The sequence below is a fragment of the Periophthalmus magnuspinnatus genome, chromosome 1, assembly GCF_009829125.3.
Source record: "Periophthalmus magnuspinnatus isolate fPerMag1 chromosome 1, fPerMag1.2.pri, whole genome shotgun sequence".
Taxonomy (NCBI): Eukaryota; Metazoa; Chordata; class Actinopteri; order Gobiiformes; family Gobiidae; genus Periophthalmus; species Periophthalmus magnuspinnatus.
The window spans coordinates 31372368-31390792 of NC_047126.1; the positions used below are offsets into that span (position 1 = coordinate 31372368).

An 18425-nucleotide genomic window follows, 5' to 3' on the forward strand; every position below is an offset into this window, starting at 1 on the left:
GACTGTATTTATTTTGTTTATATATACCTCTTACTAAAGATGTAAGCACTACTTAGGTAAAGGCTATACATTATATGACCAAAAGTGTATTACTGTCAGAAAGATCCTGACTAAACTACTGGCCTACTTAGCCATTAAGTAATGTGCCCTTTAATGCATTAACTTCTCATGTTAATGTATTTATGCAATGGAGACTTGCAAATTTGATGACGTGACTTGACTGGGGCCAAAGGAGAGGTCTCCGCTTGAATCGAGCCACTGCTGAAACTAAATGAAGTCCGAACTCGGTGCTCTCTCTTTAAAATGGGAGAGATCATAATAGATATTATTATAACTCAAACTTCCAGAAGCATTTATTAAGTGACTGTTACAAGAGACACTATGCAAACAGGTTTAAAGTGCTTGTTTCTATGGATGACTCAATAGTCTTATTACCTCATGATTACCGCCTTTGGGAGCTGAAAAGAATTAGCAAAAACCTCTATTGCTTAAATGGTCTAAATAGTCTTTATAATAAAGTGTCATATATTTTGTGTGCACCTTCATTTTGTTCCTTTTCTGAATTTTGAGTCATTTCAATGCATTTTCCTAAACACGTAATAGCCATAAATGTTATGGCTCATCGTGTTTCCTTTGCTATTCTGTGCAGCAAACGGCCATATTGTAAATGGGTACTTGACGTTTGGGGGTGTAACACCTTTTATTCTGTCCTGCGGTGTGACATGCCTTTGTAGCAAAATTCAAAAATTATTTCCAAAAACAAGTCAGTTCTACAACAAGTGCAAGGGCCAGGGTTAGCCATATCACAAGCTTTGTAACACTTTTAATTTGTGACATTTTAAGCTGCCCTGTGGTGTGACCTGTCACTGCGCTGGACATTCAAATTTAACAAGTAAAAAAATTCTAATAAATGACTTAATACATCTCTAGTGTTAGTTTAATAATTATATAACTGTCCCATCTTAAATAATATCTTTTTAACAATTAGAATTGTATTTTTCTTAGGAAATAAAGCTGTCACACCACAGGACATCAAACTGGAACATGTTCAAAGTTTTTCTGAAAAGTAGAATTTTACAAAAATAAGAATATGATGATTCATTATTTGAACTTGTATCTTAAACCTCTAACCCCTGAGCACTTCACTACATGTCAGATGAACTCCTGGTTTTGTGTAATTTTTTTAAATATGTGATTTTTCATGTCACACGGCAGGACACTCTTTGGATTACAACATTAAATTGTTTATATCTTTTACAGATTTAAAGTAGAGATAAAGGTTTAATTTTATTAAATGATGTATATATGATTCCCTTTTGTGGCCACACCTTTATGAACTGTCTCTGACACAAGACACTCATTATTATTTTTTTAAAGAAAAGTGTCACATCACAGGACATTTTACTGTATTTAGTTAAAATACCAAAAAATGAAACATTTCATCACTTCATTCTAAAACTATATGTAATGTATAGAATACACATTTGTGCACAGTTCAGTTGAAAATTTGTATTTAGAAATTAATTTAAAGTTCTAATGCCACACATACACACACATTATAGGAGTTTTAGGATGAGCAAGAAAACATGGGAAGGACAGTTCTCATGCAGAGACCTGTGGTTGGACGAGGAAATGGATCTGGAAATGAGAGGGAAAGATATCAAGATATCAATCATTATAAGGGTGACACTACCAAATAACACCATACAAAACAAAACAAAAAGTATATATTATTTCTGTTTCTAGAGATATCAGTTGTTTGGAATGTGGACTGCAATATAACTTGTGACGTAATAGTTTGTTTGTTTTTTTTTTGCTGGCAATTTCAAGAAATTTCAAGGAAAATTTTGAAAACGGGATGGAATTTGGATGAAATTAATTTACACTACTTGCTAATGGCGAACTTTTGAGTTGTTAAGTGTGGAGTCACTTTTGGGTCCATCAGGTGATTGAAAACAATGAAAATGTTTATAATTTCTTCTCATGTTAAAAAGAGAATGCCATTGTTTAAAGATAACAAGATTAAAAGCATCGATCTATGGTTATAACTGAGGCTGAGATAAGGAGCAAGGCTAAGCTAACATAGCATTAACAGTGACTGGCAGATTTAAACATTTTATTCATAATTTGATACTTTTCATGAAAAGCCCTTGTTACATGAGCTGCCTGTCATGATAACACATTTTGAAGTGCAGAAGTAAATATAGACGATAAACAATACAATAATTTTGCCACTGACACAATAAGCCAAGAGCAGATTTAAACCTGAAAAACTATTCGAAATCAACAAAATTGTTAGAAAATCATGGGCTGCAATAAATAAACAGCAAAAGGAAAGATTTTAGTACAAAGTTTGTATTTGTAATGAGTCATAAAAGTGATATATTCAACCTAAAAATCTCCAAAAATGTCCCAGTAGAGCAAGAAAAATGTAACACAATAAATATTGACCCCCAAAAAATATCCCATGTCATATACTGAACAACAGGTCAATATAGTCATCATCATAGCGAAGAGTGTTATTGACAGTACGACTCCCCGTGCGCGTGTGGTCTGGCCTAAAAATGCTTCTATTCTCAGGTTGACTTTGGAGCAGAGTGACATTCCCTGACCAATTTCAAGACGCGATTATGTAGTTCTGCCGCTCTGCCTTGCCTTTAACACCATTTGTGTTAGACATATTTACATCTCACCAATACTGCAACAAATGTCAACAGAGAAAAAAATGGGGGCAGCGACGACATGGCTGACATGGTTTGAATTTGCCCTGGATTACAGACAGCTTAAGCATTGTCTGCCGTGTAAACACAACAGCGTGAAAAAAGAGAGAGAGAGAAACAAGCGGCACGTCTCTAGTGCTTTACCTGCCTCCATTTCACAAAGGCTGTCTGTCACTTGCTCTTGTCTCTGCTAATATTTGATCCCACCCTTTTGAGACGGAGACACGGATCATACAAATAAGCGTGCTCCTCCCCTCTGGAAGGTCTGCCATCTCTACACGGCGCCGCTAAACTCCAAACATGTTGACATAATTACAGTATCGCGGATTGCAAGCGCGGTGAATTCTTGCCCTCCCGCGTAAGAATCAAAGCTCAAGCGGACCGCCCCGTTCTGTGGAGCCGAGCCCTGAGTCAATAGAGCATCCTGTCAGTGTGTGAGCGGGGCCCGTCAGGCAGCCTCTCCAAAACGGGCCCAATGGGAAAAAGACTTATTGCCTGCTGTCTGCCTCGGATCCCCTCGTGGTGCCTTGGAGGTCAGAGAGGACAGCAGCAGCCAATATAGGGCAGATGCGAGTACTACAATATAAAAACACAGTGAAATATGCAAATTATGTGCTTTAAGAGACGTATAACTGGGTGATCTTGTGAGCTTTAGGTCATGTTATAATGTTGTTACCTCCTCAAAACATACCTGGAGTTGTGTTTGTTACTTTCATGTATGTTTGAGTAATCCTGCATTATTAGTCAGCTCAGAATGCTCTGTTCCACCTAGTGATGTCATGAAGTGGTAGTTTTCAAGTTAACAGCTGCTTTTTTACCTTTTGTTTCCTTGTGATTGGAAATACCAGGGCTAAAGTCTTCCATATGATTCTAGTGAAGGTGTGTGGAGTTTAAAAATACAGTGGAGCACTTCCTGTTTTACCACATGATGACATCACAAGGTGGAACAGAGTGTTGTCTGTTTGAGAGAAGAACTCAGCCTCAGTATGTAGGATTTGTGTGTTAATCATAAACAAATGAAACAAACCACAACTCCAGGTATGTTTTTGATGAGGAACCATCATCATAAAATAGATCGGAAAATATCGTATTATGGGCCCTTTAAAGTGCTTTGAGTGTATAGTTGTTTTTGAGAAAGAGACTAATTTATGAAAAAATAATATATACATTTTAGATATAGCCTTTCTGGTGTCAGGAAAACACTACAATTTCAACTTCAGCACACAGCCTTGTCTCCTAAAATATATGTTTTGCTGCGCGATCGTAAAGGGAGAGTAAAAATGCGATCTACTCCCGATGACCTGATGGCATACGGGCAGACTTTTCAGGTCGCAGAGAAACCTAATACTGGGTTGTGTAAATCAGATTCAAGTTCATTAAGCCAGAAAAAAGTGTCCTTTAAAGTTTGCACAAATTCAAACTTTTGCTACATTGATAAAACCAAACTAAGTAAGATAGATTTAGTCAATTTTAATCAGAGTTTAAACAAATCGATACTGTCTGGTATTGACACCATGTTAGCAAAACGTGTATTTTTAATAAAGTGAACAATTTCAAATGTCCTCTTTTGTGTTGCAGTACAAGATTTTCAGATTATTGGAAGAAACAGATTAGGACTCTGGAAAGCATGAGATTTAGAGAAAACTGTTGCATTGAAATGTAATAGCTCAAGAAACCCTCATTTATAAACCTTTTGTATGGCAACGATAATGTCGTAGTCTGTGTATAAGGGGACATAATTAAACTGCTCGCTGCGTTCCAAATGGCAAGTGAGTATGGCCACGAATCGGCTCCATCGAGTCTGGCTCCAATTCACTTTCTATTGAAAAATTGTCACCCCTCTCTGTAACTGCTGCTGTCAGGCTTGCCATCTGGCCTTAAATGCCTGTTTTTACCCGCTCTACATGACCCTGGTGTTTTTATTTCACTATTTTCTTTGTAAATCAATATATGAACAATAGCAGACCAATTACATGTCTTCTTTCTTTGGTCAGCTCTAGCTAGCGTTAGCAACAGGTTTGATTGACAGCTATAGCATCTACCTTACTCTCATGCCCTGTCTCCAGTTGCTTCTGCGTACAACAGAATCTGAGTTGTACGTGCAGGTTCACAAATACCAAGCACCTTGCCTGACCAGCCAGTCCCTTCTACAGAGTCTGGAACTGCAGAGGGTGAAAATCCACTGCCTTAACTTGGGATGATCCAACCAAAGCCACTAATTTGTATCACGTTTTTCAAAATTTGGAAAGCATCTCCTCATCTTCTTGTAACAATCAAAACAAAATATATAATTTCTTTTACCTTCTTTGAGATAAATCATAGTGTGGCACTTCAATTGTTGATTCTGCAAAAAAATCTTTTGTTTCTCAGTCCTTTATGCTGTTTTTCCCCCTCTTTATGTGCAAGCAGCCATGTTTGTTTTTGTGTAAACGAACAATGAGTCTCTCTGATTGGTTAACCCTGTAAATCACTCCCTCTGAAAAAAAACTTTGTCAATGTGTGGTTCTGGCTGGCCAGGTAACCACACACCCTCTGTATGGAGTATGGAGCTACTGTTGAAGACAAATGTGTATTTGTATTTTATTACAGGTGAGGGATACGCCTTCAACAAGATATAATGAAAATAGGAAAATGTCAAATTTGAATATTAAATATCTGTTTACATTATGAAAACAGATATTTAATCTTTGTCTTTACATATTTCTTATGAAAACAAAAGGTATAAGGTGATTGTGCAATTGAATTCTGAAAAGACGTTAACTTTCAGAGGAATAAACACATGTACTCACCTGTCGACGCAGGTCCCTGGTCTTTTTGGTCATCTTGTCAATAGCTGAATTCAGAGGATCGCCCTTCTCTTTTCTGCCAGTCTGCAAAAGATATAAGAAAATACATAAATATAATTTCTGCACAGTTGAATAAATACATCACATCATGTTTCCATGAGATGTGTTTGTATTCACTGTGATGTACACAATTTCCTTTTTCCATTACTACATCTATAACATGTTTTCTGTAAATAGGAAATGTACTTTAGTCTAGTATTGTTCTTAGATTGCAGAAAAACTGAAATAGTTTGCAAGGTTACCTCCCAACAGCCTTTCTGCCAAAAATCAATTTAGCCGTTGCCAAATCCCCAGTGAACTCCATTTCCTGTTAGTGCCAACTCTCTGTGGTGATGGCTTTATGAGGCTGGAGACTTACATTTTTCACCTGGAGCAGCCACCAGCTGTGCCTCTCCACCCAGCAGTGAGGAGAGCACTGGGAGATCAATGCACCAGAGTGAACCCTTTGGTGAGTGTGTGTGCAGGCAGATCCCAGACATTTGTATGAGCATTCCTGTGCTACCCACAGTTCCACCTGCAGTATGTTATTTACCACATAAGCTCAACACAAGCTCTACTAGAGCTGCATTCATTCTATAGCCTCAGACCTGAGGAGCACACTTCATCCTGGTGCAGCCTTTTTGTCCCAGGACATATTTAAATGATCTTGTACTCCAGAGAAAGCTCCAGAGACATGCCTGCATGTCTAAGAGGGCAGAGTGCTGCTTTAAATCTTAATGCCACTTCGAAGGCCCTGTGCGATGGCCCTATGGTAGAGGTTAACAGATAAACATCAGCATCGGTAACTTGAACTTGCAAAGCAACGATGGTGTGATAAACTAAAGCCAAAGCAGAATCTACAATTCAGTTCAACACAGCCATTTTGGCTGAAAGATGTCATTCTCAAAGCGATGGCTTTCAGTTTATAAAATTAGTTGTGCTGTTGCCAGGCAACCCTCTTCATGTTAAGCCCACCATAAGGTAAAGGTACATTTTCTGCTAACTCAAATGACTCTGCATAAAAACAAACAACACAATATGCACAATTATGCACATTAATAAGGTACAAACACTTGCCGTTTAAAGGGCCTGTAATTTTAATTTTAATTTCTTCTAGTCAGGATAAATGCTCTTGCAGTATTACAGACTGACCTATGAAACTGTGAGAAGCACCCACTTCTCTGTTGCCATCATACCGGAACTTTAAGTAGGAAGTGTTCAACAAACCAAGTAACAAACCAAGGCTTACAATAAGGTCTTCTATGACTGTCCAAAATGCACAACCACCTTTTGCTTCAGCTCTAACTTTTGTTAAGTCGTGCCCCAAACTCTTCTAGTCAAAGCCAAACATCCACCAAGACCTGAGGCCTGTTTAACTTAGAATCCTGTTTTACTTTACACTAAAAACCTTTTAAACTCACTCTACACTTTTACATCATGCACTGCATGTTGTAAAAACAGCTAAATAAGAAATAAATTGTTGTTCAATTCTATGCATTTTACATGGCATTTTGTTGTGTATCAACAAATACAGAAGATAATGACAGAGTCACTTCTTTTCATCCAAACAGGCACAATGTTCATGGGAAGAATCATGGCTGAAAACTGCCTCACACTGTCCCAGGCACTTGCTTCTCTGTCATGGTGCAATAGACTAACGGTTCAAACTAAAACATGTTTCTGACTCATGGTCCAAAATCAAGCACAGGCCCTTTAAAGCCTAGACTGTTTTGGCTGAAGCAAATAATTGCATTTTCAGACTTTTCAGAGCAGATACAGAGGGTGATTTGAAGCCTGATTGACAGCCATAAAGCAAAGCCAACATTACAAAATTCCCTTCATCTGTCACACTAAAAGCTTAGCAGGCTTATTAAAGGTGGTGCGAGCCTCCATAAATTCTTGTTTCCAAGGTCATCGATGTAAAGGCGGTGCTCAATGAGAAAAGCCATAAAACAGATAGGATCCGTGTTGTGTTGGATATATTACTAGCTTGTAGCTCAAGTCTCATAATGAAAATATTTCTATGGGAAAAACATTCAATATCTTCAGTGTGAGTTTGATTCTAACTGTATTGTGCACATCATTTTAGCACTAATAAAGTGCAATCTAGGTGTATTAAAAGAGACAGTACCACAAAGACTAAGATCATATTGTGTTGACTTGCCGTATAGTGACAGGCTCCTAAGAGCTCTCACACATTGATGTGCAGGCAAGGATGTATCTGCCAAAGCAGGGGACATGACAACATTAGTCATTGTGTTGCCCCAGGAGCCTAATGTGTCATTAAGGGACAAGAGGGATGCACAGGATTAAAATGCTTACTGCCAAATGTAAAAGGGGGCTTAAGATGGAACCTTCCAAAAAAGACCTTTAGCGAAGCATTGATGTAAAACATGTGCATAAACGTTAGTCAGATGAGGCTTCAACATTTTTTTCTAATAAGGCAAACCCAACGGGGAAGTTTTTCATCCTGCTTTTCCACACTATGCCAGATGTTTTTCTCCTCCGTAAATATCCAAACTCTTTAATCTGTGTTAAGGAGATTAAAACAACAGCACAGTGATGGCCGTCTAAGGGGACTAGAGACAGCACCTGTTATTTTTCTACTCACATCACCAAAAAAAAACAAAAAATCTCTTTGTGTATCACAGAGGTCGTCAAAGAGATGTAAACATGTCAGTAACAGGCCATATACTTAGTGACAGAGGGGCTAAAACCACTACAGATCAATAAACATAGAAGTACAACAAAAATAATGGTATGGAGTAACCATTTATTATTGATAAGTCAGAGTGTTCCTCCCATGTGAAGAGGAGCATAAACGATATTTATAATCCTGCCCTGCAGCATTAGGACCATGTTGCCATTACTTTAAAATGGCCATTAAGGTTAAATATGTCAAATGTATTGCTAACCCGATGTTTTCTGCAAAATGACAGCCAATTAAAACTGCACATCAGTCGACCAAGTGTCCACAAGGATGATTCATAGGTTAGGCAGTGCGTCAGCCTTAAATCCTGTGCTACAGTCTGTGTCCTAAACTTGCCGAAAAGGCCCAAATGATTGTTTTTTTGTGTACACTGCTGACTTCCTTTATTCTCACCCAGGTGTGCCCCATCTGTGAAAGCTATTGCGATTCACAGCCATTAAAAGCTTGACAACACAGTTGGTTGTTGATTCAATTGTCTCCCATACTGCAACATTGATTATCTGTTTTGACTGCCACATAATAGAATGTGCCTGATCACTTTTGGTGGTAAACACAACTCCCCATGGGGTCCACAGACAATGTTCTCAACTGTCCTCCACCATTATCCCCACCCCCCTGGTGTGCACTCGTTCACTCACAGTAGGAGTCAGGGAGATAGAAGAGGGGGCCCGAAAATAAACATCTAGAGAGCACAGTAATGGAGGTGGTAACTGCAAACTCATTTCTTGGCCACTGGAGAAAAGGTCAGTGGACAGTGTAGCTGCAATAGTGATTGTCCCAGCTGGTCATCCCGGCTTCACCAGGTGCAACATAATGCAAACCATCTTGATCTTAACCCGGTCTAGTCTGTGGGGCAATATTGAAATGAAACCCAATTTCAGACATGACATAGCTTGTAGTAACCCTACAGTAGAAACTTAAACGTATCACTCAGGTGTCGAGATTTTTTCAAATAATCACAACTAAGTACAGCGATGTGGGCGGAGATACTAGACAGGTGAAAAATGAAATTTTATGAGCACTCAAGCCTCAAATATCGAATGTACACTCAAAAACGCATGAAATGACCAAAATACAACTTTGAGGAATGATGAGGGAACAACATTCTACCAAAATTAGCTCATTAAAGTTGATTTTGCATAATGTGTCCATAGTGGTTCAAAGATGAAATGTTTTGTTTGGGGAATTTTAAGGGTATACGCGTGTCAAACTGAATTTTCACTTTCTACCAGCATGTTAAACATTATCTTAAAACTCCTTCAGGCGTTCTTTCCAAGTACCCTTTATATTGCCACACAGTAAACTACATCTAATAAAAAGTAAATGATGCCTCCAAACAGTGGTGTGAAGTGTAAGAAATGAAATGTAGAAATTCATGGACAATAACATAGCAAATCAAAGCAATGGGCCCGTGAGTCAGGGGGAGAGAGAGTGGAATGGAAGGCAGGTTAGCGAGGGAGGGGCGACAGGGGGCACTCGCTCTCATTGTCTTCCAAGATCAATGTGTTAAATGATATCAATTCCGGCTTCTTGTCAATTCAATTAGGCAGGAGCGAGAGGTACAATTACTGTCCAATGTGGTTACACTGTCTGCAGCGGAGCTTAAAAGGGGAAGGCGCGCTGATAACAAGGACTGTTTGTGTGTGTGCCGAAGCCAAAGGGTGGGGCGATAATAGTGCTAACATGTTGGTGGGGTTAGCGGCCGATAATAGCTAGCTAGATGCTCATTAAGATAAGTTGTGCTCCCTCAGCTGTGGTGCCATGGATGGGCCAATTTGACTTCTCATTAAGGGGAACTTAAAGAGGTGCAGCAGTGGCTATCAACGGAGTTTGATTACAGGATACTAAAGTGAAAAAAAAACCCAAAACAAACTGTGGTAGAAAGCCTGTAGCAGACAGGGGGGTAAATAAAAAACAAGATTCACTATGTACGGTTCCAGATGACGTGAGAGTTTTCATTTGTCTTGAAATGACAAAGTGGTACAGAAATGGATTTTAATCTTGTTAGAGCAACTGCAAAACCTAAAAGGAACAAATTTACAAATACATGTTATTTATGGTAAGATATGTTCCTGGACATTTAACTTAAACTCAAATAATGATGGACTGGCGAGTAATTTTCCTAAACTCATCCACCGTCTATTTATGTATCTCGGCTTGGAAAATAATTACCCTGCAGTCAAATTGAAGAGCAAATTATCCACTTAACAAATAGAATGGGCATTGTTGAGTAATAATGAACTCACTGTCATTTCAAACAGATATAAATACTTGAGGGGCTAATGTGCGAGTGACCTCTATATGTGATGTACAGTGATGTGGAGTGCGGCTCCATGCTTGTCCTTCCTGTTCATGACTGCCCATCGTGTCTGTAACGGTGCAGAGCTGGCCTGGCAAAGTGTGCTGTCAGATACATTTAATGCATTGGACAGGAGCAGCCTGAGGAGAAGCCCCGCAGCCTGCTGGCATTAGCTCCCTTATGTTTAATGGTTGATGCCGTTCGCTTACTCCTCTCATTACACTGGTGCATGTTTAGACTGTCAGCGCCTATTAGCGTCTGTGGTCAAGCAGGCTGCGGATGAGAGGAAGCATCTGGCTTATCATCAAGCACATCCAAGTACGAAATGAGCTGTTTGGTCAAAAGCACGACGAGTAAACGGCAAGTCGAGGATTAACACCCAAAGTGCACAGAGCCATGGTTCACTGGTAGACCGAACGCATCAGCAGAGTGCTTGTGAATAAACTAGATATGTTTGCACACAGACTCATAACTACTTTCCCTCCCGATTGCCCTCTACACATTCAAAACTACAGAGTTTGTCACTTGTATAATGGTGAAGTGGTGTACTCAACAAAGCTAATATAATCTAAAAAGCATTCCAGGTTTCCTTCTGCTCGTGTTTTGGAAGGCGAATAATAAACCTACAAGGCCTTTGTAAAGAGAAAACGTACATTTTTGTATACATTATACATACAAATAATATTTTCTAAAAGAAACATTTCTTTCTGATAATAAGCAGAAAATAGAACCATTTCAAGTGCAAATTCTGCAAATGATTCACCATGATTGCTGCTGTATAAGCTTGCAGGTATTGAGTGGAGTGGGAGGCTTGAACAGTAAGTCATGAGGGTCACTTTGTAGTCACTTTGTAATGCATAATTTGAAATATTGTGAATAATATTGTGGATATTATTGTAAATATTGTCACATCCATAGATGAAACAGATTCCTGATCATACTTAAAGCAAATCTTTACCTACCATGGTACAGAGGCGCTTTGTAATCAATTTTTCGCCAATATAAAAACTTATAAAATTACATAAATGAAACAATCTAGTCACTCTGCCCCCTGTAAGGCCTGCAGTCTGCTAACTAACTGACATAACCACATGCAAATCATTTTAAGGCTGCTCTGAAAACTGCAGTTTTGAATCAAATGTACCTGAGTTCTTCTACCACTCATACAGGCGCACAAGGATTTCAATCTTCTCTCCAGTGTGATGTGCTACTTGCCCGAGGGAATCATTAAGTGTTGAACCATGGACATTTTGATAATAGATACAGAAAAAGCTCCTTCTACATACCAACCGAACAGTACATTAGCCAACACTGCAATTTTCCAACCGACAAAGAACAGTGTCCAAAGAATGACACGCTCGGTAACGAGGGAGCTGCAGAAAAGTACCCACAGCCACAGATAGAATGGGAACAATATTTTTCACATGGACTTTGCAAAGATATTATGAAATCATTTAATTTTAATGGAATAATCTTGTACAGTCTGACCAGGGAGTTAAATTATGGCCCGTGGCTGGTGCTATGATATTTGAACCCATTCTATATCTTTTTTCAGAGAAGGTTACAGACATTATAAAGATTTCATTAAGCATTGTCAGTCTCAATGTAGCAGCACACGGAGGACATACAGTTCTAACCGTTTGGAACAATGGGGAGCACACAGGTATTTCAAACAATATGAAGATTAAGAAGATGTCTGAAGCCTCGTCTTTAATTACTGTGTGTTGTGTGCAGAGATTTGCAGACATGGCATGTAGGGGAAAGGCAGGTTAAGCCGCTAAATGTGTTTTGTGTTTTAAGTGAATGCCTTGGGATGCATAGAGTGTGGAGCAGCAGAATGTAGAAGAAGTGTCTGGTTATCAGGCGCTCAGGGATAAAAAGTCTAGTCCTTGCGGCAGGAGCGGTACAGGGAGCTCAAGCTATGCTGCCTGCAGCCTCCCTGAACTGAATAGCAAGTAGTTTACGAGGGAGGGACTCAAGGAAGGAAGGGCAGGAGTAGAGAGAGAGAGAGAGGAGAGGACGGAGAGGAAGAGGGGTGGAGAGCGGAGAATAGCCTGTAGAGGGGTGAGAAAAAAAGCAGAATGGTGTGATATCAGTGAGAGCCCAGATATGGTAAAAGAAAAGTCAACAGAGTAAGAATAAGCCTTGAGTATCATTGATGCGCTTTTGTCTTGCGGTCGAGGAGGGAGAGCAAATTGTTGGGAGCTGTACTTGCTGCTTGTAGAAAGAAACTAATGGGTCTGTTCTGTGGACTCGCAAGGCGAAAAAAGACAAAACTTGGATTACGTCAACCCGGGTCAATGCCATCTCTCAACACATCTAGAATGATTCTGTCCTATTGATACGTTCAGATTGGCTTCCTCTCATCATTCAGAGACAAGAAAGCATGAAATGAATACTCTGGATTTGTTAAGTGAATGGGTGTTGTTATTGAGAGCAAGCTGAAGATTGTACGTGTGCATTCATGAATATACTATCTGCATTTCCTCAACTGCTTTAAAACTAATTGGCCATATGAGTGAAACCCCCTTGTATGCCCCTATACACAAATGTATTGCTTTGTATATTTTAAAATATTCGTGTCTTCTGCCTAGATAAACATCACATGTGTCTTGATTTGAATGGCAGCCTGCACTACATACCTGGGTCAATCCAATTTTATGACCTAGTTTTAATACAAAGAAACATAATCCCATTTGGCTGTCATCTTCAGGCCCTAGCACGGCGTCATTGTAGTCAGCACCTCTATGTGGCCCACTAAACAGTATGGTGTCACGGCCTGCCCACTGAGAGCTCCAGAGGTAGTGAACTCAGAGCTGACTTTTATACTGTTGTGAGAGGGGTCAAACATGTCCATTAGCTAGCATTTAAAGCACATCCAGTCATGACCCCTAGCAATGAAGTCACCCATAAAAGCCTCATAAAGGGGATAGTGTAGGAAGCATTGCACTTACTCTACTGGCCATTTGACAACAATAGAAGCAATCAAATTATGATAATAGGAAAACACTGATATATTATAGACTCTACCATGGCAATGAAGTGGTTGGCTGCTCCTGTGGCTACCTGGCTGGCATCCTGTGCAGTTTTGAAACTTTTTTTAATCTCAGTTTATAATGTGATATCATGGGATTTTAACCAACTAAGAAGGGCAGCTTGTGCAGTTCAAAGGACAGAAGTTAATGACTGTTGGATTGTGTGAAATAAGCAGTTTATTTTCCCTGTACCCATGAAGACCGTGCAAGAAGCTGGCTAAGGAGTTAGCGATGGACCTCTGAGATGCTACAGATTGTTGTGAAACACTATTTTTTTTTGGACCATAAAAATGTCAAATAAACTAGTCTAATCTAACACCGGGTTAAGGAAGTTGAGAATTGTAAACAGTTCTATTGAATATAGTAGCAAATTTGTATTTTAAAAATAAGTGTGCAATTAAAGTAATGGGAGCAACACAAACATGTGCAAAGCCTGTTGAGCAAATGCCCAGGTGGACGGGTCTCTATATCCAGATGGTTTCCTTCTGCCCTCACGGTGACATCTCTAATTCAACTTTATCGCAACTGCAGTGTGGAATAACAAGATGCAATTTGTTTCATTCCATACTTTACATTCCAAATGTAAAGTGCTTGGTATAATCTATCATCTAGACAGTGACAAAGTATATTTAAATAGATTACTGCAGGCACGTGTACAAAATGTACTGTTCAAATTACACAAACAAGCACCACAGAGCTGCAGTAGTAGCAGTACTGTGCTATCGGTGTGTGCTGGACGTCAGAGACAGAGGCTATGGAGGATTCTCTGTGTGATTGTGTAAACTATGATAATGATGACTCAAGACCATTCTCTAGGTGGGCTACAGTGTGGAGGTTGGTCTAATCAGGGATTATGGCAGCTTGAGAAATGGGGAAAATAACCTAAAGTCAGACAGTAAACCTGGTGAGCAGCAGATAAGTAAAAACATGCTAATGATAGTATGATAACTGTGCCACGGATCCTACCCACTGTGGCTGAACTCAGAGAAGCAGCAGACATACAACAAAAATAAAAAGTCTGAGACCAGACAACGGCGTGCTCTGCTGTTGTAATGATCCAGGGTGCAAAAACTTCAAAGACTCTGGGGCCGCCTGAACTGCTGAAATGATTATGTCTCCCACCAGCCTTTTATGTAGGCTTTGTCAGTCCAGCCACGCAGCAGTGGCTAGCAACTAAAAGAGTTGTTGCTGCTATTAGTTGTGTGAAAGAAGGGACAGTAAAGCCACACAATATCTGGACATGATGTAAGAGCACTGCAGGACAGATCTTACTTACCCTCATGGTGGGTGTTTGGAAATTGATGTCTATTCAAAGGGCATATTTCCTCCTCCTTAAGCCGCTTTGGAAAATGTATCCTTGCAATGGACTGTTGTTTTAGACTAGTGTGGAGTAAACAGTGTTTTGAGGAAATGACATGCAGACAGCTCCTTGGAAAGTGAAGCTGTCATTCATCAAAGTGCCACATCCACTGCACAGATCCAGGCACTCCACAGACATATGGAGCTCTCGAGCTGGGATTTATTAAACTGTGGTGCAACATCTAAATGAGCACTGATTTGATCACAGGCTGATAAATTGATTCAACCGCAAAAAAGCGAACCTGCCGTACCAAGAGCTCCTTTAAGAATGTGACACACCACAGTCTGTGTGCGTTTGGCAAGTCCCAGCCCATTAACTAGGGGCTTCTGAGAAAATATCACCACAGCCGACAATCTCTCTACCCTGGAAACTCACATTCTCTAAATATAGACTATAAACCAGTCACCAGGAGAGTGAATGAATATGCTACCACATCCTTAATGAGATTGTCTATGCAATTACTGTCTGCACTCCATAGTGCTACGTTAAAGCCAATATAGTAACCAACATGTTCATACAGTAAAACAACAATAAAAAAATAAACAAAACATAAAAACATTTTAACTGAATTACAAATAATTCCTATGACATAGTCTACTATATGACCCCAGACCTACCCAGGATTTACATGGTTAAAGTTTTGTAAACCTCACACTGTATCTCATGGTGACTTTAGCCTCATGAGGAGGGGTAGGTGAACCCCTGGGCTCTGCAGTCAGAGCCAGTCTCTCTCTGTGACAAGGTCAGGTATGTGCAGCCGGTTATTGGCTTAATTATGCATAGCCCATCTGCTGGACAAGGCCCAGTACAGGTGGGCAGCTGCATCAAACAGGAGCTGAGAGAAGAATGACATGATTAACTATGTTCAAACCTTGTTATTGTTTGAGATGTGCAAGGTAAACCTAGTCAAAATGTAGACAACCAAACCGGTTATTTCTCAAGACGAAAACAGATTTTATTCGGGGGAAAAAATGAAGATTTGCACATCATATTTCTCAATATTTTACTTTCCTAGTGTGACCTGTGTTTGACATGTCTCTGCGTCATTCACATCTTGACAAGACAGGTTTGAAACACCATCTGCACAGCTTACTGGAGGGAACCCAGCTATGTAAATTAATTATATATTTGAGCAGGCAATACGAGGGGACAGCCTCACCAATGGCACATGTCCAGCAAGTGTCCACTACCAGCTGCCACCCATTCCTTTTCCTTAAGAAAAGTTTGGATGGATTTTTGGATGTCCATCTAGGGTTTCCCACAAGCACATGTTCACCAAAACAACCCTGTGCTTCCATTCAGTGTAATTGCTGGTGGAAGATTCAACCAGCCAGAAAATGGGACTGTATCCTGTACGCTGCATAAACACCAAAGTAGTTAGCGTTCTTGTCATTAGCACTCGGGGGCAGTAAACATGCTGTAAACATTATAAACTAGCACTTTGAGATTTGTCTTCAATATAAAATAAAATGTACTATTATTTTTATATAGATTTTATTTAATTGATTTATAACTTCCATGGCCCCCAAGCCAAGTCTCTATCAAGCCAAAACATAAATAAAAATAAATCTAATTGTGGATTAAGTTTTAAGCATGTGCTGTGTGTTTTTAGCATCATTGGAGGATGCAATGTGACAGATTTTTATTTTTTTTTCTTCCTTGAATTGCATTATTTTGTATTGTCACTGCTGTGTGTTTTGTATATTTTTGTACACTTGTCGATGCGTGCCCAACACAAATGCCTCTATGTATGGTAAAATATAGTAAAGGCTTATCTCACCTAATGATGTAAGAATATATGTGGAGCCTTTTGGAGCTTATAATAACATGTTACACTGCCTGGCCAAAAAAAAAAAAAAAAAAGTCGCTACCTGGATTTAACTAAGCAAATATGTTGGTGTTGCTGCAGTTGGTCAGGTCTAGGTTCAGCAACAGTCTGTGCGCAAAGAATGAGGTCAGCTGACACCTGAATATACTGAATGACCAGGTTATTCCATCAATGGATTTTTTTCTTCCCTGATGGCACGGGCATATTCCAAGATGACAATGCCAGGATTCATCGGGCTCAAATTGAGACAGAGTGGTTCAGGAGCATGAGACGTCATTTTCACACATGGATTGTCCACCACAGAGTCCAGACCTTAAACCCATTGAGAATCTTTGGGATGTGCTGGAAAAGGCTTTGTGCAGCGGTCACACTCTACCATCATCAATGCAACATCTTGGTGAAAAGTTAATGCAACACTGGATGGAAATAAATCTTGTGACAGAAGCAAAATCGAAACAATGCCACAGCGAATGTGTGACGTAATCAAAGCTAAAGGTGGAAAAAACAAATATTAGAGTGTGTGACCTTTGATTTTTTTGGTGGCGACTTTTTTTTTTTTTTTTGGCCAGGCAGTGTATGTTAATTAAGTACACAGTGAACAAGGGAAAAAAAAACACACTTGAAAAAGACTTTTACCAGTAGTGAGGAGTTCACTGTAAACCCACAGTTACACGTAACACTCCATGTTTAACTGTGCTGCTGAGTAAAGTTAAGATGAAAATAATTCCAACAATAAAAGCACTATAAACTGAATGACTTTATTAAAACAACAGTTAAGCTAGCTACGAGGAAAACTACACAACACAAGGAAAAATATAATCCTCTCGACAATAACCATTGCTTTAACCATACACCATGTATATAAAACAAGGTATGGCTATATCCACAGAAGCGTAACCTAAGAGCCCATGTGGGGCCCACAAAACGTAGCTTTAACAGCCCCGTGAAGTCTTGGACACTTTATAAAAAACCTTGTAAGAATCCTCACCATCTACAGAGAAAAACAGGCTTTCGAAAATAATCTTGGTGTCCCATTTACCCCAAGAAGACAACAGCGGCATGTTCCGGGAGAAGGCATACAGGTGTTCTACATTGGTTGCGCCTGAAAATAACCAACCAGTAAATGATTCAAGACTCTAAAAGGGTGACATGCACAGTTTTGCGGGTGCACTTTAACTGAGTGACGCCGGATTGATGACTAGTGAGACAATTACGGCGGAGACCTTGAGGGAGCGCAGACTACCAGTACCAGCCAAGACACACAGAGCAACACGGCACATTTCCAACGCTTTCCGCATCATTGTGCAATTATTTCTGTTCTTTTCGTTTGACAAAATGGCACTTGTATGCTGATGTATAGAGAAAACAAAGAACAAACTGTGCCTGGAATAAGCCATAACTTTGTGCAGCAATAACAGAGAAAATCAGAGCCAAGACCAAAACATTGTTCTTTAACGACAGAAATTCAAGGTTGGACTGCTTCCAACTTCTGCTGACAACAACGGCAATGTACTGTTAGTAACACACAAGTGAAGTGTAAACTGTATTTTTTTTTTTTTTTTTTTGCAGTGTAGCATTTGCAATCTGTCTGTTTCGTTTCCTAAAATACTGTGCAAAACATTTATAGTAGATGCAATAGAGAACACCA

The 18425-nt window shown here is 39.6% G+C and overlaps 1 protein-coding gene across 1 annotated transcript in view; it reads right to left on the reverse strand.

Moving 5' to 3' along the window:
• Positions 1-18425, reverse strand: part of ctnna2 (catenin (cadherin-associated protein), alpha 2) — a 212933-nt gene that overhangs the window by 76305 nt on the left and 118203 nt on the right. Inside the window, exon 8 of the mRNA XM_033965687.2 lies at positions 5510-5590. Coding sequence (XP_033821578.1) covers positions 5510-5590 — 81 coding nt within the window. The remainder of the gene's footprint in view (positions 1-5509; positions 5591-18425) is intronic.